The sequence below is a fragment of the Rhea pennata genome, chromosome 25 (assembly GCF_028389875.1).
Source record: "Rhea pennata isolate bPtePen1 chromosome 25, bPtePen1.pri, whole genome shotgun sequence".
NCBI classification, from domain to species: domain Eukaryota; kingdom Metazoa; phylum Chordata; class Aves; order Rheiformes; family Rheidae; genus Rhea; species Rhea pennata.
In genome coordinates, this window is record NC_084687.1 from 2,798,401 (window position 1) to 2,823,021 (window position 24,621).

The 24,621-nt window shown below is 54.5% G+C and overlaps 2 protein-coding genes across 3 annotated transcripts in view; one reads left to right on the forward strand and one right to left on the reverse strand.

Moving 5' to 3' along the window:
• SORT1 (sortilin 1) overlaps positions 1 to 2,379 on the reverse strand; it is a 222,261-nt gene extending 219,882 nt beyond the window's left edge. Inside the window, exon 1 of the mRNA XM_062595054.1 lies at positions 2,375 to 2,379. The gene's annotated coding sequence lies outside the window, so the exon portion shown is untranslated. The remainder of the gene's footprint in view (positions 1 to 2,374) is intronic.
• A 765-nt stretch (positions 2,380 to 3,144) lies between these two features.
• SLC6A17 (solute carrier family 6 member 17) lies at positions 3,145 to 24,601 on the forward strand. 2 transcript variants are annotated; one of them, XM_062595240.1, is made up of 12 exons: positions 3,145 to 3,405; positions 10,810 to 11,218; positions 13,410 to 13,567; positions 13,708 to 13,834; positions 14,622 to 14,803; positions 16,138 to 16,248; positions 17,412 to 17,653; positions 18,417 to 18,609; positions 18,987 to 19,179; positions 19,379 to 19,538; positions 20,081 to 20,243; positions 21,226 to 24,601. In XM_062595240.1, the coding sequence occupies exons 2-12, from the start codon at positions 10,933 to 10,935 to the stop codon at positions 21,592 to 21,594; spliced, it is 2,184 nt and encodes a 727-aa protein (XP_062451224.1). In that variant the 5' UTR covers positions 3,145 to 3,405; positions 10,810 to 10,932; the 3' UTR covers positions 21,595 to 24,601. The 2 variants fall into 2 exon arrangements, with proteins under 2 accessions (XP_062451224.1, XP_062451225.1); XM_062595241.1 differs by lacking the exons at positions 13,410 to 13,567; positions 13,708 to 13,834.
• Positions 24,602 to 24,621: the final 20 nt, after the last annotated feature.

Below are 24,621 nucleotides of genomic sequence, written 5' to 3' on the forward strand. Positions count from 1 at the left end.
TGCCTGGCTGCGGTAAAAATTTGTTTTTAGCAATTAGGAAGTTGCTCTCATGCCTGCAGACAGCAATGACTCTTCTCCCATTGCTGGTCTCTTCCCAGCAAGTCAGACAAGCTGCTGACACTGCTCTGCACAGGAGGGGGCCATCACCTTGCCAGGTTCCAAAGCGGGAGCATCCACCTTGAGCCTAGCTTGTGCTGACCCAGCGCAGGATGGAATTGCTCCTGGATGTACTGTAATGCCTCCTGGCTCCTTTTCCTCCTGGTTTTGTCTCAGATCACAAGAGATCACCATGTCCTGGGCAGAAGAGTGGGAGAGGAGAAAGGACGTCCTGGCAGCGGGCCCTTGGCTCTGGTGGAGTTACACCAGGCACTGTGCTGGCTGGACATGTTGCTGTCTCACAGCTCATTAGTACCTGTCCAGGGCACTTGATCCATGTCTGGAGATTGTGGTTGGCTCCTGTGGAGCTCGGCGGGCCTGGGCAGTGCCAGAGGGCTCTGGCTGGCCACGTCAGGCAGGACTGTGCTGATGGTGCCTATCCTAGGACCCTGCTGAGGTTGGGTCCCTTTGATTTTGGGATTTCCTACTAAGTGGAGAGGGCCAAAAAGCCAGTAGCGCTGCAGGAGGGAGCTCCTCTGGGAGCTGTGCTCCAGTCAAGGTGTAAAAACTCCCCCCTGTGATGGCTCAAAGTCTTGCCTTTCCTCCTCAGCTGGGACATTGTGTTCCTGGCCACTGTGTAGCCATTTCCTTGCTTCTCCTGTGAATCAGAAGGTGTGATGAACGTGAAGGAGTGTGACAAGATGGCATTTCTAAAGCATAAAAGGATCAAGGCTTTGGGGAGGCCATGAGAGCTGTCTTTGCCTGCTGCCATTCTTTGTCTCTTTGGGATCAGAGTCGCTGCAAAGTGAAGGACACCTGCCAGGCTTTGATGCAGCCACAAAGATCCAGCAGTCACTGGCCCCTCTCCAGGCCTCGCTGCTGCATGTGGGGACAGGTGAGCACCCCAGATCTGCATCTCATCACGCTGCTCAACTGAAATGAAGGTCAGAAGTCTTGTTCCTGCCTGGAAAGCAAACAGAAGCACAGAGCACGGACGTAACGTTCCCTTCCTGTGAGGCAGTGCTTTATATAACATCTGAGGAGACGTGCGTGGTGTGTCTCTCCTCCAGGTTGGCTCATATCAGCGCAACTCCTTTGACTTCAGCATGGCATTTGTCCCCCCTACACACACTAAGGTGTATCAGCCCTAGTGAGATCTGGAGAAACATTGCAATAAAGCAAACAGAGGCTGGAAACCTTCGCCTGCAAAACAGTAGCAGTAGGAAAACACGAGCAAGGCATATGCACCATCTTCCCCTTTGCAGCCCTTTAAAGCTGTGTTAAGCAGCCTTATTCCTGCCTGACTTGGGGATGGGATGGATAAAGGATCAGATCTAGGGAATACAGCCTCATTTCTCCTAGGGAGAAGAGAAAAGATAGTGACTGTTGCTTTTGTGCTTGGGCTCTAGGTCTCCGTGTAAGTGCTGGCTGAACTCACAGGTACCTACTAGAATTGATCCTTTTGTACCTAATGAGATGGAAAGAGGAATGCATCCAAAGTCCATAAATCTGGATAAACATTGAAGTCCAGGAGTTGGAAGAAGTGTGATTTGGGGCTTGAGGCCTGAGTCACCCATGGCTTGTCTCTTCCAGATGCACCTTTCCTCCTGATGTGCTTTCTCACAGGCTTCAGGTGACCCAGGTGCTGGCCACTGCTACCAGCACCCCAGGCACCAGCAGCACCCCAATCAGAGGAGAAACGTTTGGGGGCTGCACTGTTAGGTTTGAGTGGGCTAAATACACATCTTTAGGACTTGTAGAATTAACCAACTCCATCAGGCATTGAGCTAGCAATTAACTTCTTTGAAAACTCCTTCTCCTCACCAGTAAATCATAACATCCCCCCTGGCTTTCTTGATTAACTCAATTAGCTGCTTTTTGAGGGCAAGACACACTACACAGCACTGAGTAAAAGGGGAGGGCTGATCTCTACAGGTGTGCCTGGGCTTTCTGTTAAACACACCACAGCAACTGTATCAAAGCAGCCTAAATAGCTGTGTGATAAATTAATCCTGTATAAGAAGCTGGATTTGGAGTTTGCTTGCCTGGGAGGTCTCGTGTCAGGGGGTTTGTGTTTATTTCCCTCTTCCTCCTAATAAAATACCCAGTGTCACTATATCCCATCATATCCTGCAGGGGGGGAATCAAACCCCTGAGTGGGGCCCTTCCGCATGCAGAATGTCACCATTGGCATTAAAGGTGGGCTAAGAAGTGCTACTAGCTCACCTTCTGAATTTGGCTTATACCATTAGCTTAGCCTTACTTGAACCTATGCTGCTCCTGTGCTGAGCTCTGGCACTGAAGGGAACTAGCTTGACTGGAGATGTGGTGTCCTGAGAGTCCAGAGATGGGCCTGGGTCTAGGGTCCCTGAATGTCACTGGCTTGAAGGGAAGACTCTGGATTTGCACGCAGTTTTTGAGGGGCAGAATTCAGGTCCTGACCTAGCTCCTTCTTAATGACATGGTTTGAAATGAAGCGATGCCTTCAGTGTACCAAGCTATCCTTGGAGGAGAGGGGTGATCAAAACCCAGCTCCCACCACTACGCAGTTCCTGCAGCTCAAAGCACTCCCCTTCCCCAGGGCAGAGATGCCAGGGCGGCCAGCAGGGCACCTCTCAGGGCTGCCCCTTGGTGGCGATGGGGCATTATAGGACTCTCCTGCCTTTTCCCACATCACTAAGGGCAGGTGGGCAAGGGTGAACCTGCCCTGCCAGGATCCACCGCTATTTTTTTTAATCCAAAAACCCACAGTGTGGCAAAGCCCACTTAACCCCCCCAATCTGGGTTGGGGGGGGGGACGACGACAGCCACCCCCCGGCACCCCGGCTTTGACGTGCAGCCCCGGTGACTCAAGCCTGCGTCAGGGGCTGCGTGTCCCTTTCTTCTTTCTCTCACTCTCCTTTTTTTTTTTCCTTTCATTTTCTTTCTTTCTTTTTTTCTTTTTTTTTTTTTGAGGCGAGCAGAGTTGCCTCCCCTCCGGCAGCGAGGGGGAGCGGGGCCGAGCCGAGCCGAGCCGAGCGCGCATCCGCTGAGCGGTGGGCGCGGAAAGCGGCCGCCCGGCGCGCCGGGAGCGGCTTCTCCGCGGCTGGGGGCGCGGGGCGGAGGAGCCCGGCCGCTGCCCGGCTCCGCAGAGCATCGGCTCCCGCTTCACCTTCCCCGCCGGCACCTGGTCAATTTCTGCTGGGAATTTGGTCAGTTTCATCCCCCGGAGCCTGGTCAGTTTCTCCCTCCCGCTCCCCGGGAGCTGGTCAGTTTCTCCCCACCACCCGCCAGAGCCGCGGGAGCCGGAGCCGCCGCCGGAGCGCAGAGGTAAGGCTGCCCCCCTCCTTCTGCTTCCCCCCAGCAGCGGTCTCCGCTCCCGAGGGTCTCCTGCCACGCCGGGTCCTGCCTGCTTGATTTACCCCCTCCTCATCGTTCCCTCAATCCTGCTGTCGAGGCCTTTTCCTGGGAAGGGAGGAGCAGGGCTAAGCTGGGAAGTGGAGTTCTTTTTTTTTTTTTTTTTTTTTTTTGGGGGGGGGGGGAGTCACCTGAAGCCCAGAGGCATCAGATGTGGCCCTAAGGTGGGTGTCATCACGGTCTGGGGGGAGCTTTCAGAGCCAGCAAATGGCTCTGGCCACTCCGGAGAGGCCAAGAGTAACCCTGGAGGGTGGCTCAGGGTTGACAGGGGGCTCATCCCCTCCGAGCAGCTGCCCAAGGATGGTGGAAATGCAGCTTCCAGGTTGACCTTGACAATAACATTGGGAGAGGAGAAAGCACTTAGCTGCAATGAATATTTAATTTTTGGCCCCCGAGGTGTTGGGGGTTTATTTATTTTAATTTCTTCCCCCCCCACTTCCTAAATGTGGATGGCTGATTTCTGAGGCACAAAAAATGAAGGTCGGTTCCTGGTTTTGTGCCGTTCACAGTGTTTGATGTGGAGATTCCTTATTCTCTGCTGTGCATTTATTGCTTTGCCGGATGTACCCAAAGGTGTGTGTTCCCTCCAGACCTGCTCTTGGGTTGGTATCTTATCCAGGTGCAGATCTGCATTGCTCCAGTGAATTGAGGCTTAGACCAGCTAAGAAATCTGGCCCCAGATCTTTATAAAGGACCTAAAGTGTGAATTTGTTCTGATTCTTGGATCTTGCTTTGCATCTGAGGCACCTGAGGTTTGAATTCATCGGGAGCTGATGTAACTACTGCTGGTTGTAGTAGGAAAAAACTAAACACCACAGCAACTGAGTGATTCTCAGGAGGACCCAGAGTTTCTTGTGAAATGTCATTCCAGAGGTGCTGTGAATAGGTCAGGGAACCTGGATGGTGATTTGTCTGCAATTTAGCTGGTTCAAAGGGAAATAAAATTTGGGTTTGATCTTTTGTCCTCCAGGATAAACTGGAGACAGCTCCACTGAAATCAATAGAAATGAAAGCTTTTGGGTTAAATCTGGAGTGATTCTAATGCCACTTCAGGCTTGCACAGAGTGGAGAATCTGGAGTTACCCTAGAACCAAGTCAGATGGGAGTCATGAGGATCAAATTCACCCTAGATGCTGACCTGCGCAAATCCAGACTAAATGGCTGCCTTTGGTGAAGATGCTCTGATTTACCCTGTCCTGGGCTGTGTGTGAACTTGTTTGTTTAGAAATGAAGAAGCTTCATGAACTGCAATAGGGGAAGGCAGAGTCTGTAGTGGAATTTGGACTCTGCCCATTTGCTGACTTCTAGGATAAACCTGGCCTGCTTTTGGGTTCAGTCACTAGCTGTCAATCAGTGTGGGTGAGTTAAGAGGAGTCATTCAGAGCCGACTGGAAAAGATCATCTTGTGAATATAACAGAGCCCCGAAGGGATCATATGATGGTTGGTTTAGATACAGTGTCACATTGTTGCAGCTGATGTATGTTTTCATGATACTAAATGAGACAAGAAAGAAGACCAAATTGGATGAATCAACGGGATCATCCAGCTGTTATGTCTGCCTCACTACCTGTCTGCAAAATTGCCCTTTCCGCATGTCTGAAGGCGTCTCTGGTATCCATTGAAGAAAACAGTTGCTGTTCTAATAACACAACCTAGCATCATTAGCACAAATCCGTGGTTGGGGCCCTGGGGAAAGGCACCCACCTCTGGGGTGGAGCAGCTGGTGTGTGGTGGAGGTGGCTGTGTTAGCCACTCCTCTGCTTGCCTTTAAAGGAGCCAGGGATTATTTATAACATCTGTGCAATCTTGCTATTGAAAGCCACGCTGGGTAGGTGTAAGACAGAAGCAGAGGCAGGTCTGATTCATCAGTGAATGTGAATTGCTTCTGTGTCATGATGCTAAAGTGGTCCTAGACGTTTGGACAGGAAGGATGAGGCTCTAAGCACCCAGCTCCTCTGGGAGGGAAATGCTTCTTACACGCAACCGCGGTGCTCCCAGAGGGGTGCTGGGGCCTTGAGCCTTGTTTCCAGTGAGGCTCCTTGCGAGTCCCTTGTCCTCCGACACCTCCATGCTGTCCCATCTGCTCCCGTCAGCCCTGTCCAAAGGTTGCATGTCTCCGTACGCCGGTGTACGAAAGCGAGTGTGCTGGTACCCCGCGATGCGGGCCTGCGTGAGCATCTCGGCTGGTCTGACTGAGTCACCACGTGTCAGCTCTGCAGGGCAGGGAGAGCCTGGCACTAATTAGCAGGGATTGTTTGAAGGAAGGGGAGAGAGGGAACAACTCTAATGAGCCCAGATGGTAAACACCTTCCCCGTGGAGCCAGAGAGGATGAGCAGGGAGGAGGAAGATCAGATCTGGAGCTCTAAGTCTCTCGGGTTGTAAGCAAGCCCCAGCACTGAATAGCTCTTAAAATGGATGCATCTCGGGCTGGCCTCTCCTTGTGCAAGGGAAGATTGCATGAAGGAGGCGGCAGGAAGGCCCAAGGAGCAGGGCTGAGGGGGGATCAGAGCTGAGACATTTCTGCATGGGGCAAAAGTCTCTTCTGGGGGCTTTGTAGCAGAGTTTGGATGCTTCTTGGAGGGTTCCTCCCTTGGCTTTTTGCCGCTTGTTGGAATACTCTGCTGCAGGGCTCTGAATTTTCTCAATGTGATACTTCGCAAAGGATCTAGTCTGCAAGTGCAGTCCCTCCCACAGCCCTGCTCTCGGGTGGGAGCTCGTCCCTGACTGTGGGGGAACCGCACAGGGCCAGGAGCTGATTTTTCTCATGATTTGGTGTCTGAGGTGAGACGTGCATCCAGGGCCCCTTCCCTTTGCTGCTGGGCTTTGCAGCGCAGAGCGGGGAGATGGCAGACACCCACCTCCTTCGCTGTGCCTCTCCTTTCCGGGCTCTCCCAAAGGCTTCTCGGATGACCTTGGATCCGTCCCTGTCTCTTTGTGTTTCAGGTTTCCCCATCTGCACCAAGCAGCCCTGCCCTGGCTCTGAGGTCTCCCACGGAGGTAACTGTGAGCTGATGCTCAGATCTCCCAGCCCAAGTCAAACAGTGACCTTCCTCCTCTTGAAAGCCCTCTGTGGCCCTGGACTCCTTGCTCTAACCTTCAGCAAGTCCTCACCTTTCTGGGGCCTCAGCTTTCCCCCTGAGCAGTGCAAGGAGGGAGCCTGTCAGTCATTTATTGCCTCCAAATCCTGGCTTTGTGGGGAGCAAAGGAAAGGCCCTTTGGGATCATTGGGAGTTTTGGGCTCTGCATATCCATGCTTTGAAATCATCCCAGAAAGGCTGCTGGAGAGAGCTGCTGGGCAGGGGCCAGCAGAGAGGCCCTGTGATTTATTCTGGATTCACCCAATCCCACTTTTTTTTTTCTTTTTTCCTCCACCCACCTTAGTTTCTCCATGGTGGACCCAAACAAGGTATAAGTGTAGCATTTGGATGTGGGACCTGATCTGTCCCTGTGTGAGAAGAAAGCTCCTGCTGTGCTCATCCTCTGCACCCAGAGTTTGAATCTGCTTCTGGGGGCTGCTCCCCTTAGAGGCTGCTGGAAATCCACGTCTCCTCCCAGCCCGCATCTGCGCTGCCAGGCCCAGACCTAGCTGAAAGCTTTGCTGACACACTTCCAGCCTGTTTTATTACTCCCCAGCCACCTTATTTAGAAAGTAAAGATGGGCCAAGGCAGGGTACGCAGCTCAGAGACCGCCCTCCACGTTGGCTGGGCAGCGGGGACGCTGGGGACGTGTCACTTGGTGCAAATGGGAGCCTCGGGCTCAGCCTGTGAGTCCTGCAGAGGAGCAGAGCTCTGGGGGCTGCGGTCACTTTGCCAGGTCCCTTAATGGACCAATTACCAAGGCAGCCACTGGGGACCCTTAAAGTGGGAACATTATTTAAGGTGATGCTCAGGGTGGGAGATGAAAGAGATAACTTATCCCTGGGGACAATCCAGCGATGGTTTTGCCAACATCTCCCCTATAACACCTGGAGGGATGTTGGGAGGTGCTCTTTGGAGGTGTCTCTAGGGATGCTGGCCCTGATCCCATGGGAGAGACCGTAGCCGTGGCAGGGGAAGGACCCCTCTCCGAGCACCCGAGAGAGCAGCATCCACAGGGCTTTACCTGGGGAACGTGGTGTCACCAAGACTCCTCCTTTCCAAGAGCTCAAATGAGGTTATCACAGGGCATGGGCTCCGAAAGGCCCTAATCTTTCTTCTAACGGGAGAGAAAAATGCACATTTAAGAAAATTAAGGTCATGGGGGGCTATGTAAACAAGCCGAATCTCCATCTGGCAGTGACGAGGGTTTGCTATCTCTATCCATCCCAGAAAAGCTCCTGGTTGTCAGCTGATCTGACTAGTCTTTCTCACAGGTTCGTTATTATTTTGAGGCAGGGGAATTTTTGAACAAATTCCCTTTCAATCAAAAAAATGGATGGAAATACCTTTCTCATAGATTTGGAGTACGCTTTGCAATTTGTGCGTGCGGGGAGGAGGATTAGGCCTTGGGACTGAGGCACTGAGGACCCTTCTGTGGTTTTTCCCTGCTCTGCTTCGCTTTGGACCCGTGTCCTGTTCGGAGGGCTCTTCCACAGAGAGGAAGGCTCGTCTCTCTGCTCTTTCACCCTCCCCTCTTCTTCCAGCGTCATCTCACCCCAATGCTGCCAGATCCCTTGCCGCAGACAAGCTCCTCTCGTGCTCCCTCAAATCCTTTGGGAACTGCAGGGCTCCTACATGACCACATCAGCATCCTGCGTCATGGGATGCTGAGGTCTCGTGGCTTGGCCGGCAGACCCTAATTCCCTTCGGCTCTATCCCTAACGGGAGGAGAGATGCTGACACCGCGGCTGAGTCCTCCTGGTGGTCTGAGTCACCCTCAGAAGGAGCTTCAGTGTTCGCTGAGCCGCGAGCGTTTCAACGGAGCACCCAAATTCAAGGTCTGTGCTCATCCTCCGCAGGGCCTGAGCTAAAACTGGTGGAAACCCCAGCAATTTCCTGGCTGCGGGATCAGGACCTTGGCTAGCATCCCTGCCCTGCCGGCTCGGTGCTGAGGATGCTCCGACCACGGGCAGCCGCTTGCTGGTGATTGCTGCTGTCGAGCCGTGAGCTGTTTATGTGAATGGGCTGCTGTTAGGAAATTAAACATTGCTGGATCGGGCTCGAAAGAATAATTCAAACGGCTTCTCCGAAGGAGCCTGATCCAGCAAAGTGCATGGAGCCGGCACGGTTGCCTGGCAACGGATGCAGACTACAGCCTAAAATAGCTTTTCTAATAGGAACAGGAACTGGGCCTGGCAAACGGGGAACTTTCTTCAGGGGTGAAAAAAATAGCGAGGTGAGGATGAGGAAATGCGAGATTTCCTGCTGCCAACGCTTTGCTGCCCTCCCACGCTGTGCCGATGCCTCGACGCGCTGCCTGGGGATGGTCGTTGCTGCCTGGCCTGAACCTGCCGCTCTGCAAATATTTGCTGCAGGTTTTTGAGCTTTGCTGGGGCTCTAAACTGGGTCGTAAAGATGGATATCTGCCCACAGAAATGTACAGAGCTGAGGACAGCTCTGGAAAAAACATGGTGGGGTCTTCCTTCTGCTTTCCCTGAGGTAGGACTTGAGGTAGGACAGGTCCTTGGGCATGGTACCATCACTGCTACAGGTGCAGGTAACTCCTCCTGTGCCCCTGGAAAGCAGAGGTGGAGGGAGCTTGGGTTGTGTTATGGGGCAGAAGAGCTTGGACATGGGTTCAACCCTGCACCATCCTACTGTAGGCACCAGCCCTTCTGAGTACGACTGGGTAGCGCTGGCCCCTTCTCTGGATCATGCTCCAGGTTATGTGGAGATCGCTACAGATCTGATACGGGGAAGACAAAAATCCCATGCAGGAGTGACAAGGAGATGCCAGATGGCACTGACCAGGGGCTTCCGATATCCTGTCCCAGATATGAGGCTCTCACCCAAAAGGGGGAAAAAGAAGGAGGTGTAGCCCACTGGGAAAGTCATTTTTCCAAGGTGTGGAGCTTCCCATGGGTCTCCTGTATCTTCTTGCCAACTGCTGTAATTCCAGAGTCTCAGCTGGAGTGGGAGCTGCTGGTCCAACCCAGCTTGGTGCAGGAGGGTAGTGAATGGTGCTTTCTGTTGGTGAGTTGGGAGCTCAGACCCAAATCTGCAGCAGAGCAGATTTCCCTGATGCCTTAGAGCTTTTTCAGGCTGGACAAGTGGCCAGAGGGTTGCAGGGTCATGAGCATCCTCTGAGACGCCTCCTTGCGGAGTCGCTAACGTGGCCAGTGGAGACCTCGAGCCATGCAGCTGCGACATCGGCACGGCCCCCGCGCACATGTGGAGCCCCGGGCGCAAACGTGCAGCTGCACATTTGCAAACGCACCCCGACGCGGCTCAGCACGTGGCCTCTGCCACCGCGCAAACACGCTGTGCTTGTCACCACGTGGGCAGCAAATTGGCACTTAACTCCCACGGTCCCTTCTGCCGGCCCCCAAATTAATCTGTTTGTGCCTGTCCCGGCCCCACGGATGCCCAGACCTGCACCTGGGGGGGTCTGTTGGCTCATGGATCTGCGTCCCCCACCTTGCACCCTGCTTTTCTTAGCCAAACAGCCCGAGATCCCAGTAGCGCAGTAATCACACTGTGGAGTGATTGCTTGGCTGCCGAGAAGACCTTTCTCATCGCGGTTTTAATGAAAAAGGGTTTCGCACGAAGGTTGTGCCATCAGTCTTGCAAACAAGGCTGGCGGTCCCCGCAGCAGGGGCAAACTGGTGTAACTCCAAGGCCGCCGCGGGACTGGCATGGCTTTCCCCGGCCAAGGCCAGCCCGTGATGAAGGCGGAGGGGCTGGAACGATTGATGGCTTTGCATCGCCCGTGGCTGTTTTGCAGACGTTATCTGCTGTAAAACTGCCTGGGAAGATTTAGCTCCCGGCTCCCAGGCTTTTAAGTTGTTCCTGATAATGTCCAGGGAAGGCGAGCGAACGCTGGCATTTGTCACTGTCACCCGAGTTCGAAGCCGAGCCGGCTCTTGGCTTTCGAGCCGTCCTAGGGCTGGGCTCGGGCTTGGGGAGGCAGGTTCCCCGGAGCTGGGAGAAGGTCCCTCCTGTGGGTCCCCATGGGTCGTGGGAGGCTCTGCTCGATAGCTGATGAACCAGCGGCTTCGTTCCCCCTCGGCCATTAGCATCTCCCTGGAGCTGAAGAAGGTCCCCAAAGACACTGGGATGTTGGAGATCGTTTTTTATTTCCTCTGGCTCTGCCAGCTCCACCAGCACCAGGACACCCTGCTGCGCTTTGGGGCAATGCAGAAATCACTGAGCCTCCCTTGGCTCCTTCCCTGTGCAGGTCCTGCTGGTGAAGAGGAGGTGAGGCCTGAGCTGTAGCTGCTGCTAGTGCCATTCCCTTCGGGACACTCGTCTTCTCCCTTCCTCCCCTCCCGGCCCCCGGGGGCCGCGCGGAGCGATCTCGATGCCGAAGAACAGCAAGGTGACGCAGCGGGAGCACAGCAGCGAGCATGTCACCGAGTCGGTGGCCGACCTGCTGGCCCACGAGGAGCCCGTGGACTACAAGCGCAGCGTCCTCAACGTGACGGGCGAGACCTGGGACAAGCAGAAGGACGCAGAGGATGAGCTGGAGGCGGAGAACCGGCCGGCGTGGAACAGCAAGCTGCAGTACATCCTCGCGCAGATCGGCTACTCCGTGGGGCTGGGCAACGTCTGGCGATTCCCTTACCTGTGCCAGAAGAACGGAGGAGGTGAGAGACGGGGCAGGGACGGGCTCGGCCCTCGAGACGGGGGATACGGCCCTGTCCTGCCGTCGTAGCTGAGATTCGGATCCGGGGGCGGGAGGGAGCGAGGGGGTTGTTGGGGCTCCGGCACCCTGACGGTGCCCGTGGGCTCTTATTCTGTCGGTGGCACCAGCAAAGCGCGGGGTCCTGTTAAATCAAGTCGGCTTTCGGGCTCTGTCCTCCAACGGGGTAAGCCAGTGCAGAGAGCGATACAGAAGCCAGCCCGGCCTGTCGGTCCCTCTTTCCCGCCAGCTCATGTCCGTCTGTCTGACAGAGGCTCCCCGGTACGAGCTGTTTTTGCGTCCGAGCACTGGCAGCGCTGGCCTGTCCCCGTGCAGGACATGGCGGTATTTTAACAAGGCAGCCGGATGACGAAACGGGGCATTTTCTTGGGGCGGTTAAATAGGAGATGGGCAGCCAGGACCTGCTGCAAGAGCCTCGGCCCGGGCACCGCATCGTCCTGCCCGTGCAGGGACGCTGGCACCTCCAGGGCTGCCCCCTTTGCCAAGGGTGTCTGGCCACCCGCACCGAGGGCAGGGCGAATCCGGGCCCAGGAGCCACGATGACTGGCTGCAGTTCCCAATTCCTGCAAGTGGAAATTAGGGGGGAGAAAAAAAAAAGAATAGTCCCTCTGCTTCTATAGTTCCCAAAGCTGCTTGTGTTGCATAGGCCTCCTGCTCCCTCCCCAAATCCTCCTGCCGCCGACCCACCCTTTCGTCTTCTCATTTACAAGCCAGGCCAGTTTCTACCCTACGCAACCTGCGTCGCAGGAGCTGCCCGGAGGGCCAGGTCTCCTACAGCGGGGCTGAGACCCGACACCGCTCCTGACACTGATGAGCAGGCGGGTTGCTCAGCAGCGGTCCGGCTCCAGCCCCCTCGGCCGCAGCGCTGCCCTTTGCAGCGCTGGCAGGCAGCTGCTGCGGGGCGGTATTTGAGAAAACCGAGATGGGCCCGGCTCTGCGCTCCTTTCCGCCTCTCCCTTGCCTCCTGCTCTCCTCGTCCCTGGCAGCGCGCGATTCAGCGAGCCACCAGCCCTGGAGCCGGGAAGCCTGCGGTGCTCTCAATAATTAAAACGTCTCTGGTGTCATCTTTGCGATGAGTCATTCCCCCATACGGACCTGTGCAGTCAGCACTTCCCACCCCAGGGCTGCTCGCACCCCGCGCATCCCCTTGCTCCTGCGGCTCGGCACCTCCCCTGCAGCCCGTTTCCCCCCTGCGAGCTGACACACACAGTTGAGAGCACCCTAGTTTGGGTCCGAGCGGGGCCGGAGCGCGGAGGAAGGTGCGGCGGCGGCTGGTCGCGCTGCGGGTCTGCCCGCGGGCGCTCACGCGGCGGCCGGCGTGGCCGCGGCGGGCTGCAGCGCCTGCCCGCGGGCGCGCGTGCCTCTCCGCTTGCTCTAGCGCGCGCGTCGGCTGCGCCGCGCGTGCCGCATCGGTTGCGGCGGTGGGGGCGGTGCTGGGTTTGACCCAGCGAGCTGGCTGCGTCCTGCGGTGGGGTGGAGGCGTCCCGAGCCAGGCAGGCACCTGGACAGGCAGCTGCTTTTAGAAGATCCTCGCTGTTACGCAGCATCTTCCCGCAGCGGGTCTCAGAGACTTTACAAGCTGCCTTCACCACCGCATCCGTTTTACAGGTGGGAAGGGAAACTGAGGCACAGAGCTGGGAACTGGCTTGACCAGCGAGTTGCTGAGCTTTCCTGCACCCCACACTGGTCCACACTGAACCCTCCGGGCCCCTGGCCAGCGTTCCCAGGCGCCTCCATCACACAGACCCAACCAAGACCAACGTGCCCCAGCAAGGGCTTGAAGATAAGCGGGTGTCGCTTAAGGGGGAGGATCTGCCCCAGGAGGCGGAGATGCCGGATGGGGGGGCGCGGCTGGAGTCGTTCACCCGCCGGGCACTGCGGCGTCGCGTCCTCTGCGGGCGTTCGGTTACGCTTCTCGAACTGCTGATTTCTCTCCGGCCTCCTCAATCAGGCAGCGACGAAGCACGTTTCTCTTCTGGGTGATTTCTCCGCAGCGGGGTTTCCCGTTTCGGCCCTCCCAGGGATCCTCGCTCCGGGGGGGCCCGTGTCTCCGCGCCAGCGGCTCGGCGGTGCTGGCCTCGGCTGTGCGCCTGGGCAGGACCGGGGTCCGTGATGGGTCTCATCTCCCCCGGCAGGCGCCTACCTGGTCCCGTACCTGGTCCTGCTCGTCATCATCGGCCTCCCCCTTTTCTTTCTGGAGCTGGCGGTGGGGCAGCGGATCCGCCGGGGCAGCATCGGCGTCTGGAATTACATCTGCCCCCGCCTGGGGGGCATCGGATACGCCAGCTGCCTCGTGAGTGCGCCCGCGAGCGAGTGATCCCGTCCCCCGAGCCCGGCAGCCCTGCGCCCCCAGGTCCCTGCCCGGTGGGAGGTGCTTTGGGGATTGCACCGCTGCCCCGCGACTAAATATCACCTCCTCCTTCCTCCCCCCAGGTGTGTTTTTTTGTCGGTCTCTATTACAACGTCATCATCGGCTGGAGCATCTTCTACTTCTTTAAGTCCTTCCAGTACCCTCTTCCCTGGAGCGAGTGCCCCATCGTGAAAAACGGCACGGTGGCCGGTGAGGGGTTGCCGCTCGCCTGGGGGCAGCGGCTCCGTGGCAGCCGCGAGGGGCTAGTTCCTGGGGAGGTGGGATGCAACCCCAGCTTCGGAGGCGATTACGGGGACCCTGGTGGTTGGGGTGTTTCAAGAGGATGTGGGTCCTATTGAGACTATTGGATATAGCCTTATAGGGGCCATCGGATAGCCAGGTATTATAAAATGTGATTTTTTTTGTTTTTTTGGATAGACCTTAGACACCATCCCTCGGAGCGGAGCGTTTCTGAGGCACTGCTGCCTCCTTGATGGCCGAAGACAGCCCACGCATCTAGATTAGATGGAGATATTTCCCTCGGGTCAAATGAGCCCTGCCTCTGCCCAGCAGCTTGGGATCTTTCCCCACTGTTGGGGTGTGATGCCCCTTTTGGGGTCCAGGGCTTAGGTCCTCCAGGACTACCTGGCAGTGAGAGCCAGGTGGGACCACGTCAGAGCTTGCCTGACTGCTTCCTTAGTGCCCAAATGAGACTCCAGTGGAGTTAATAGTGTGTTTAGTAGTGTCTGAGCACCTCCTTGGGATACTCCGGGAGATTTTATGGCGAATGCCAAGTGTCTCTCCCCGTATTTAACATCTTATTTTTGTTTGACAACGGCTTTCTGCCCTATCTCCTATTTCTCCTGCTAAAAATGAACCATGGTCCTGTCCCTGGGACGCCTGCCTTCTGCAGCTGGTCCTGGCAAGTGTTTGATGTTAGCTGATGTGAGTCTGCAAGTGATTCCCCCAAACTCCTCGTGCCTCTGGTTGGTTGCAGTTGTGGAGACCGAATGCGAGAGGAGCTCAGCCACCACCTATTTCTGGTACCGGGAGACCCTGGACATCTCCAACTCCATCTCGGAGAGCGGCGGCCTCAACTGGAAGATGACCCTGTGCCTGCTGGTGGCCTGGAGCCTTGTCGGCTTGGCTATGATCAAAGGCATTCAGTCCTCAGGGAAGGTGGGTATCGATGGCCAGCTGAGCCTGGCTGGGATCTGTCCCCAATGCCAGGCTCTGCCTGCGCTGTTGAGGCAGAAGCTGCCTGCCTGGCCCATGCTCTCCTGCCCTGCTGCTAGAGGGCTGTGTGGCAGCTGCCCAGCTGACACCCACAGCAATGGTCCAGGGAGCAGCCACCTCAGAAGAGCCAAATAACCCCTGTTCTGGGGGATCCCTCCTCATGTGGGGGATCCCACAGCCTACATGTTGGTACAGCCCCGTGGGGAGGAAAGAGGAATCTGCTGCGGTCCCTGAGGGCAAACCCCAGGCTGGTCTCCTGATGTGTGCTGTCCAGATGGACCTTCTGACCAGCGCAGATGTCATCTGACGAAAGGGATTTAGGGGCCCTGAAGTGGGCTGCAGCTCAGATCCCAAAAGCCACTTTGCTCGTAGGAGGTAGTGGTGAGACCTGCACCCTCCTTTGTGGTGGGAGCACTGCGGCTGTGAGCATGGGATATAGGGCAGGGAGGAATGAAAGGCTTTGCGGGACAGATGCCATTAACTTTCAGAGGTTAACATGTTAACATTTTGAGCAAGGCTGTGTAAGCAGCAGGGTCAGACGCAGAAGGGCACAGCCTCCTTGGACACTCGGCCACCTCCCATCTCCAGACGTGCTCTACAGATCATCTGTCCCGTTGGCAGGTAGCACAGGGCGGCGAGTCCACAGCCAGCTGTCCCTATGGCTCTGGGACAGGGGACAACAGGCCTCCTCTGGCCAGGTCCAAGCCCTTTTCACCTCTGCTTGCTGGAAATGAGCCCTGTGCCAGGACCCAGCCGGGGTTGCCCCCGGCAGATGCTGGGGAAAGAGGGGAGGTGGTGCAGAGCTACCTGTCCCCAGGCAGCAACAGTTTGCATTTCTGGGATTTTCTGAGACCACACTAGCATCTTGGGACTTCAGAGCCCCAGTGGACTTTCTTTCCTTCTCCTAAGTGTGTCCGTTCACTTTGCATTTCCTGGTGAGCTTTAACATTTGTAGCAACCTGCACCGAGCAGTCCCACAGCTAAACCCTGCACTGCATGATAAACAGACCTCTTTTTGGGTGGATAATGACTGTCTGCAGCCCCAGGAGGGCGGTCGGAGCTGAGTCAGCCTGTGGAGGACCAGGCCGGGGCTTAGGGATACCAAGGGTTGAGCAAAGGGCAGTGCCCCAGCATCACAGCCCCTCCAAGGGGTGAGGGATGCTGGCTTTGGGCTACGTCTCCCTTCTCACCCCTGCCACGTGGCCCTTGGGTTTAAGGAGAGGAGTGTGGGAGGAGATAAATGAGACCGAGTCCACATCACATCCTTTTTGCCCTAGGTCATGTACTTCAGCTCACTCTTCCCCTACGTGGTGTTGGTTTGCTTCCTGGTCCGAGGCCTTCTGCTGCGAGGGGCAGTAGATGGGATCATGCACATGTTCACACCCAAGGTAAGGGCTGCTGAGCTCAGCATGCTCCAAGGAGATGTTCCTCCCAGCTGGTCACACCAGCTGGCTTTGCAGGAAGAAGGTGCAGTTGCCCCAGTGGCTGCAGCCGCCTCTTGCCTGTATTGCAGCCTTGTACCCCTGTGCCCAGACTGCCATGAGCTCTAACACATAAGAATCTGCTTCCCATCACGCTGCCACTCGTGTGCACACAGCAACCTGCAAGGCTTTCTGCCCCTAAAAATTGCAGCTTCAAACCCAACCCACCCCACCAGTCCTGAGAAGTTGGCCAGGAGGTGCGATCAGCCCTCCTAAACACAGGGTACGGCCAGGAGAGACCAGAGTGTTGCAGACTGGCCAGCCCTGGTGTGGCTTTGAGACTAGCTTCGTTCCTGCTATCTTTGGATGCCCAGCCCCTGGGGCAGGGGAGGGGGGTGCCTTAGGACATTTATTTAAAGACTCCATAGGAAGATACTGGCTGACAGAGAAACCTCCACTGATGTTGTGTATCCATTAATTAACCAGTTAATTAATTAATTAAGTAGAGATGTAGATGAGTCAGCTCAGCTGGCAAAGCTGTTACAAGATATTAATTATGATCTCTTGACGAACGATGCTTGGAGGCCTCCAGCCTGCAGCTCTGGCTCACAGAAGGGGGCTGTGATTCAGGTGATGGGGAGGGTTAAACAAACCCGCGAGCTGAGACTTTGATTTCAAATGCTCCAGGCGTTCTGGAGATGGACGATGGCTGAGGCAGAGTGGAGACCGACTGCAGCACGTGGTCTCCTGGCGGGGGGCACGTGGGGATGCTGGCTCACTGGGACAGCTGGGCTGCAGGGCTTCGCACTGGGAGATTGAGCACCCAGACCGGGCTCTGGGTCAGAGGAAGGGAGCTGGAGCACTGAAAGATACGGCCAGACAAATTCATCTTTGCCTGCCTTTCTCAGTGCCTCAGTTTCCCCTCTGAGCGAGAGGGAAATGAGACCTTGGAGCACTCAGGAGTGCCGGGCATTCCAAGACCCTGATCAAGGCAGACCAAAGCCTTCTCATGGCTGCTCCGAAACCAGCCCATGTTGTAGGCATGAGCCTTTTGGTTTAGCTCTGCCTCTGTCAGGATGAGTTGAAGGGGCCCAAGCTGCCTAATCTTCCTCTTCTGTCTCCTCTCCAAGCTGGACAAAATGCTTGACCCCCAGGTGTGGCGGGAGGCAGCTACACAGGTTTTCTTTGCCTTGGGCCTTGGTTTTGGGGGAGTCATCGCATTCTCCAGTTACAACAAGCAAGATAACAACTGCCACTTTGATGCTACACTGGTGTCCTTCATCAACTTCTTCACATCTGTCCTGGCCACCCTGGTTGTGTTTGCCGTGCTGGGCTTCAAGGCCAACATCATGAATGAGAAATGCGTGGTGGAGTAGGTGGATTTTCTTTCTCTCTCTCTGGGATGGGGAAGTCTGCTCCTGCTGCTTGTGCTGGGTTTGCGTGGCTTTTGTCCATGTGCTGGAGGTGATGGAGTAAGTGTCCTAAGGCTGGGTAATACTGTGTTTTGGTAGACCCAAGTTCCTGCTGATCAAGGCCTGGCTTTTCAAAGATGTCTCATTGTAGCTGAGGGCACAATTCTTTTGGCTCCAGGAGGGAATTCAGCTCCTCCAATATAAAATCCAGCTCCAAGGCAGGCTGTTAATCTGCAGATTGTGGGTGAATCTAATATGTCTGGTCACATCATCTGAGTTTCCCCTGTTTTCCATTCATTTTGGGGTCCCCTGGCCTACGAGGTTAAGGAGTAGTTGTTCTGTACCCCAGAAGCAGCTGGACTAAGGCATATTTGTGCATCAAGAATTATCTTTAGACAGACTGAGCTGTGTCCATAAAAACCCTGACCATGCATTGTGGAGCCCCAGAGCAGAGGAGATGCCACAGCAGCGTGCAGCAGAGTGGGGCCAAGTGGGGAGAAGAGGTCAGGTTCCCTGGTGGTTGCCTGGATGCATCCTCTGTCACGTGCCCCAGCGCAACTTTTACTTACTCCTTGCAAAATTGCAAAGCATATGCAGACTGGTGCCTGAGTGACCGAGGAGGGCTCAGCCTGCCTGGTCCAAAAGGCTTGCATGGTCAGACGATGTTCTCCACCCTGGGAAGATGGAGTCTTCTCTAAGTGACTAGGCTCTTCTCTACCTTAGGAATGCGGAGAAGATCTTGGGATATCTGAATACCAACGTGCTGAGCCATGACCTCATCCCACCCCATGTGAACTTCTCCCACCTCACGGCCAAGGACTACAATGAGATGTACAGGGTGATCATGACAGTGAAAGAGGGGCACTTCAAAGAACTGGGCTTGGATGCCTGCCTGTTGGAGGATGAACTCAACAAGGTACCTGATGGCTTTCCTAGTAGGATAGGGAGGTCACCTCACCCGTTTCCTCTTCCTGGTAGGATCTGCTCTATTCATGTCCTGGAAACGATATTTTTAGAGACTCTCCAGGGATGGGGGTTCCCTGCTACCATGATCTTCCCCAGTGCACCGTGGTCCTTACTGGGGCAGGGGAAAAGTTTTGTGCATAGCAAGTATAGCAGAAATCTGAGGTCACCTTTGTGTCAAGGCTGGGGTACCAGACTATTTTTCTTCCCCTGATGAGTGATTCAGCATGATGGGAGAACCCTGAGGCATGAGGTTACAGGATGTGGCATAACAAGCTCTGTTCCTGACATGGTTCTCCCCTCCTTTTGATCCTCTCTCTCCCTGGACAGTCAGTGCAAGGAACTGGTTTGGCCTTCATTGCCTTCACAGAAGCCATGACTCACTTCCCAGCTTCGCCGTTTTGGTCCGTCATGTTCTTCCTGATGCTGATAAACCTGGGGCTGGGGAGCATGATTGGGACCATGTCAGGCATCACTACACCCATCATCGACACCTTCAAGGTGCGGAAGGAAGTGTTCACAGGTGAGGTCTTTTCTCCTGCATCCTCCTGGGGTGGGTTTGGAGGGTCCCCATAGCCTTGGAGAGTCTCTCCAGAAGAGCGTGAACATGGTGGATGGGTACTGGGGCCTGGAGGCATAAGCAAACAGCTAATGGACTGTGTGATGGAGCCCTTGGTTCCCCTTGGGACATTCTGCTGACCATGCTGCTTTGTTCTCCGTAGTTGGCTGCTGCATCTTTGCCTTCTTGGTGGGTCTGATCTTTGTGCAGCGCTCTGGGAATTACTTTGTCACTATGTTTGATGATTACTCGGCCACGCTGCCGCTCACTGTTGTGGTGATCCTGGAGAACATCGCTGTGGCCTGGATTTACGGCACTAAGAAGTAAGGCATTTGCCCAACCACAAGAAAAACTGTGCTGTAACTCCTAACTAAAACCTGTCCTTTCAGCTCTTTCCTGTAATACGTTTTCCCTAGGAGGCCAGCTCCGAAGGAGCAAATGCCCCAGATGCAGTTATCTGATAGAGGCAGTAACTGGCTAAGCAGTAGTAACTCAGTTCACCTCAATCCTGTAACCTAGCCCCAGGAGCAAATCTCTCTAGAGGACATCTAGTGTTGGTTATGATGCTGTGTTACTTGTTGTTACCCTTTTGCTTGAGGATTCAGGGTGAGTCTGGAAGGGGGACCTTGTGCCCATTCTTATTGGTGGGAAGTTGACCAAAGCAACATGCTCAGGTGGCCTTATCCTGAGGAGGTTCTCGGTCAGTCCTACAGGCAGTAGGGACACTGAGATGCTTGCTTGGACCGACTAGACTCTTCTTCAGGGCCTACACTGGGCATGTGTAGCCTCAAAATGGAGGCTACTGGGAGGGGGCTTCTCATTTGAAGGTGGGGAACAGCACGGCTCCATCTCTTTCTCTTGGCAGGTTCATGCAGGAGCTGACAGAAATGCTGGGTTTCCGGCCGTATCAGTTCTACTACTACACCTGGAAGTATGTCTCTCCCATCTGCATGGCTGTGCTGATGACCGCCAGCATCATACAGCTGGGCGTCAGCCCCCCAGGGTACAGCGCATGGATCAGAGAGGAGGTGAGCACAGCTCTCTTTCCAAGACCCACCTTCACCCCAGGCACAGACTGAGTAGCAGGTAGCTGAGAGATGTAGAGCATCCTGCTCTCCCCCAGCTCTGATTTTTTTTCTCCTCGTGCTGGCAGACATCCTGGTTGTGGCTGCTCATCCTCTGCAGGCAAAGATCAGGTTTGCCTGCGCTGCCCAGAAGTTTTAAGCCAGCTCTGACCATGGGCCAAAGTTAAAGCTAGGGATTTGTTTTGTATGTGGCCCGTCCTTGTCTGATGAAACAACTGTTAGAGTAAGGATTTGGCAAAAAAATGGGTTGAAGAATCTTACAGCTTGGTTCCCGGGTGGAAATGGTGCTCTGCTGGAGAGTCCTCAGCTGCTCCAGTGGACAGAAATTGGTCTCCTGTGTTTCCTCCTCACTATCTCTAAAGATCTGATTCACTCATTTCCTCTTTGTATCAAACGCATGCTTAGCATAAAGTAGGAGGTTCGGGGACAGCCAGAACTTGCTGGTGTAGGTGATAAAAGACTACACTGCACTCCATAGCTCTCCCTTCCTCCTTTTCTGACTGAAATATTTGCAAAAAGCGAATGTGCTGTTGGGACACCAAATCCCAACACTCCACCCGCACTTCTGCAAAATAGTGAGACCTACATAGGAGATAGTGTCCTGTAATGAGGAGTTCCACAGCTTAACTACACGCTGAGTGCAGGACCATGTCCTTTTCCTTGTTCTGAACTTACCTTCTGACAGTTTCATGTGAATCCCTGAAGATGAAGTCCAGAAGGAAGCAGTAAAAATTGCCTAGCACTTAGGAGACCTTGTTCCTTGTGTACATCACTTTGGCCTTTGCTGTAGTAGTCCCTTTCAGCAGCTCTGAAATGTAAGAGAGGGACTGAAGCTCCACTGTGCACCTAGGTGGGAATGTAGATGATGGAGAAGAAATGACACCACTAATGTCCCTCTAATGACACTAATATCCATCTCTTCCAGGCTGCAGAAAAGTTCCTTTTTTATCCAACTTGGGCCATGGCTATTCTCATCTCTTTGATCATCCTGGCATCCCTGCCTCTGCCTCTGGTCTTCATCCTCCGTCAGTTCCACCTTGTGTCAGATGGCTCCAATGCCCTCTCTGTCACCTACAAGAAGGGTCGGATGATGAAGGACATCTCTAATTTGGAAGACAATGATGAGACCCGCTTCATCTTGAGCAAAGTGCCCAGCGAGACCCCATCTCCCATGCCCACGCACCGTTCCTACCTGGGTCCTGGCAGCAACTCCCCCATGGAAATGAGCAATGCCCCGAACGGACGATATGGGAGTGGGTATTTACTGGCCAGCACCCCTGAATCCGAACTGTGATGGTTGCCTGCCTACCACCCCCACTGGGAGAGAAGGTCACTGGGGAGTGGATCTTAGCTGTCCAGGCAACAGGAAAATTAATTAATAAAGAAAATGACAAAGAAGAAACCCCTCTTAGAATCGTAATCAAAAGCAGCCATTTCCAAGATGACATCGGGAAGAAGGGATTGCAGGAGGGGCAGGACTCTCCTCCGACAGCCTTCGGCTGAAAGGCAGGATCCCTCATAGCTTGCCTGTGAGGAAGGGAGGAGGAACAAGAGGTGCTGCAATATCTTTCTGAGGGTTGTTCTCGTGCAGCTTAAAGCTGAAGCAAAGAATCTCTCTTTCTGAGCAGCTGATGGTTGGAAAAAGGACCCAGAGTAAGGTGGAAAGCCAACCTTGCTTCCTCCTGTAACCCAGAGCTCTTCCCTCTCTGTTTTCCTTTAGGTGGGAGAAGTCATGGCCTTATTCCAACGAGCACAAATAACCATTGATGTTCAGAGCACAAAATGGTGCTGTTGTTGTCACCATCGTTGTTGTTGTATCTCCTGTAGTTTTTATAGCTGTGGACACATGCAAATAACCCCAAATTTTTGACCAGGGTTGGTAGGAAGCAGTGCTGAGTTGGCTGAGTTGTTGCAATGTGTGAGTTTGCTCACGGTAGATCCTTGGTGTCTGTTTTGTTACCACCAGCACAGAGGAAGTGTCTGTGAATTGTTCTGAGACACGGGGGGGTCGTCCCCTCTGTGTGAAGATGTGACTATCACACTCCTTGCTTAGGCAGTGTTATTTTGCTGAGTGGCAGAGGGACCTCTGAAGTGAGTGTGATTTTTTGGATGTGTGAGCGTGTGCAGGATCTAGACAGGGTTACCGTGATGTGGATCAGGAGCAATCTCCTGGAATTGCTCCTAACATGTGGGAGGCTCTGTTGAATCCAAATCCCTGGCGTGGTGAATCGTCTCCTCTTGCCACTCTCTTTAGATGTCCTGGAGGGCAAGTGAAGAGGCTATGGGGCATACAGTCCTACCATGATCCTGGTTTAGCTCTCAGGAAACCATCCCCTGACTTACCTCCTTTGCAGCCGCCAGCTGAGGTGAGCTGGGCAATGATTATCTCTGGACAGGCATCTTCACTTCTCATAGCTTCAAGCCAGGGTCTGCATTGCCTCCTGTTGCACCTCTGTTAGGGACTCACCAGCCATCTGCTGGGAGCATCCAGCTCTTGGGGGCAGCAGAGGCAGGACATGTCTTCTGAGCACCAATTATTTTGGGGTCAGTGCCAGGTCCAAGTGTCCTTGCTAGCTCTTGATCCTGGCTGGTGCCCACATGTTATGTAGTTGGGCTCTGTCGTGCCTGTCCATGTTACCTGGGGACCAGGCTGCTGAGACATTCTGTTGTTTCTCCCTAGGCCATCTAGAAAGAGTTGGGCTCTCCCAAGTCAGAGAGCAGGTCTCCCACTGGGATTCAGTTCCCTGAATTCTACACCTAGCCAAGCATTTCTGTCAAGGATACCAGTATTACATGTCTTTTTCTTCTTTCCCCATGGGGACAGAGGAGCAGCTGCCTACTTGAGCCCTCTCTCCTTCTAAGCACATTGCTAAAATCTCAAATGCTGAGGGTGCTCCTTAACCTCGGTCCTACTGTGCTTAGAGCACACGTGATGGTGTTTCAAGCCACTTTGAAGGCGAAGTTCACAGGTGCTTGCCCATATTCCCCTCTCTCCTCCTTTGCTTTTCCATCAATGGCTTTTCTCCTCCCTTGATTCTCCTTTTGGCTGGGAGGCAAAGGTGGAAAGTACCGGGTCCACTCCCTGCATCCTTGACTTCTCTTAGCATCCCTGAGGCAGGAGGCCCCTCGCAACGACATTTCTCTTGTGGGTTGTTATCTTTTGTTTATAGTCTTTCTCCTTTCTATCAGGGGCTCGTCTGAGGGCCTGGGAGCTCTTCGTAGACAGTTAACCTGAGCCTTTCATTAGCCGTTTTGCTGAGGAGAGGGTGGGAACCAGGTTTGGACCGAACCGAGGCAGCTCAGCCTTCACTGATGTCTCAGCGGAGCACCAGCCCTGTGTAGTCAGGGCCAGGCATTCTCTCTTTTCTCTTCTCCAGCTGGTCTCCCCACCGCCATCCCCTCTGCTGCTAGCTCAGTTTTTCTCTCCTTCCCCTGCCCTACAGAGGGATATAAAAATTGTCCCACTGAATCATCTCAAAATGGGAGAAGCACAAAGACCATGCGATCATTTCCCCAGTCTCTAGGCAAAGATGTTCCCCCCCAATCTCTCTTATTTCTCCCTCTGTCTCTCTGCCTTTCCTCCACCTGGCCAGCAAAGCAGAAGATGAGCCAAATCGTTGCACCCGCATCACCTTCCCGATCTCCCCGCGGCTGCAGGTCAGACCAGCGCCCCTGAGCCCAGGAGCTGGATTCCCACTGTAGCTCCCATGGAGTTAACGGAGCAGGACACCTCCGGTACTCAGATCATGCAACCCGCTCCGGTGGTAGGAGTCCCCTTGAACCCTGGGGGGAAGGATCTGGCGCTCCATCTCTCCCGTTACAGTTCCCAAACCAGCCGGGGAGGCATTTGCTTTCCTTCCCTCTTCTTGCAGTGTCAATAAGAGGCAAAGTCAATAAGAAGGTAACAAAAAGCTATATTATATATATAAATAAAAAATATATATATACAAAGAGAGGAGATGGAATAATATCTTAGAGATTCTCTATTTCTATTGTATATCTATTCTGTAAATGTCACTGTAAATGCTGTTAAATGACAAAACACGTTCCAAAGTGGCCCGTGACTTAACGTTCGTTCCCAGTGCTGTACAGATCAATTTTCGTTGTGCATCTCGGACACGTTTTTTTTTTTTTTTTTTTTAACTTTTTCCTTTCTTGTGCGTGGTGGGTGGCCGTCCCCCCGCCCCAGGCTCCGGGAGGTCCAGCCGTCCGGGGCACCCAGCGGGGAGCAGGGTGGGGGACGCCTTTCTCGTTAGCCGTGGCAGCACTGTATCTCTTCGTGGCGTTTGCTCGGTGTTAAACACAGGGGAGCGGGGCGGGG

What these genes read in the sequence shown, in the direction of transcription:
- SLC6A17 (XM_062595240.1), top strand. Translation starts at nt 10,933, where the DNA reads ATGCCGAAGAACAGCAAGGTGACGCAGCGGGAGCACAGCAGCGAGCAT. An exon ending in GAAAAACGGCACGGTGGCCG is followed by an intron (nt 13,835 to 14,621) that starts GTGAGGGGTTGC and finishes GGTTGGTTGCAG; the next exon opens with TTGTGGAGACCGAATGCGAG. An exon ending in TGGAGGATGAACTCAACAAG is followed by an intron (nt 18,610 to 18,986) that starts GTACCTGATGGC and finishes CTCCCTGGACAG; the next exon opens with TCAGTGCAAGGAACTGGTTT.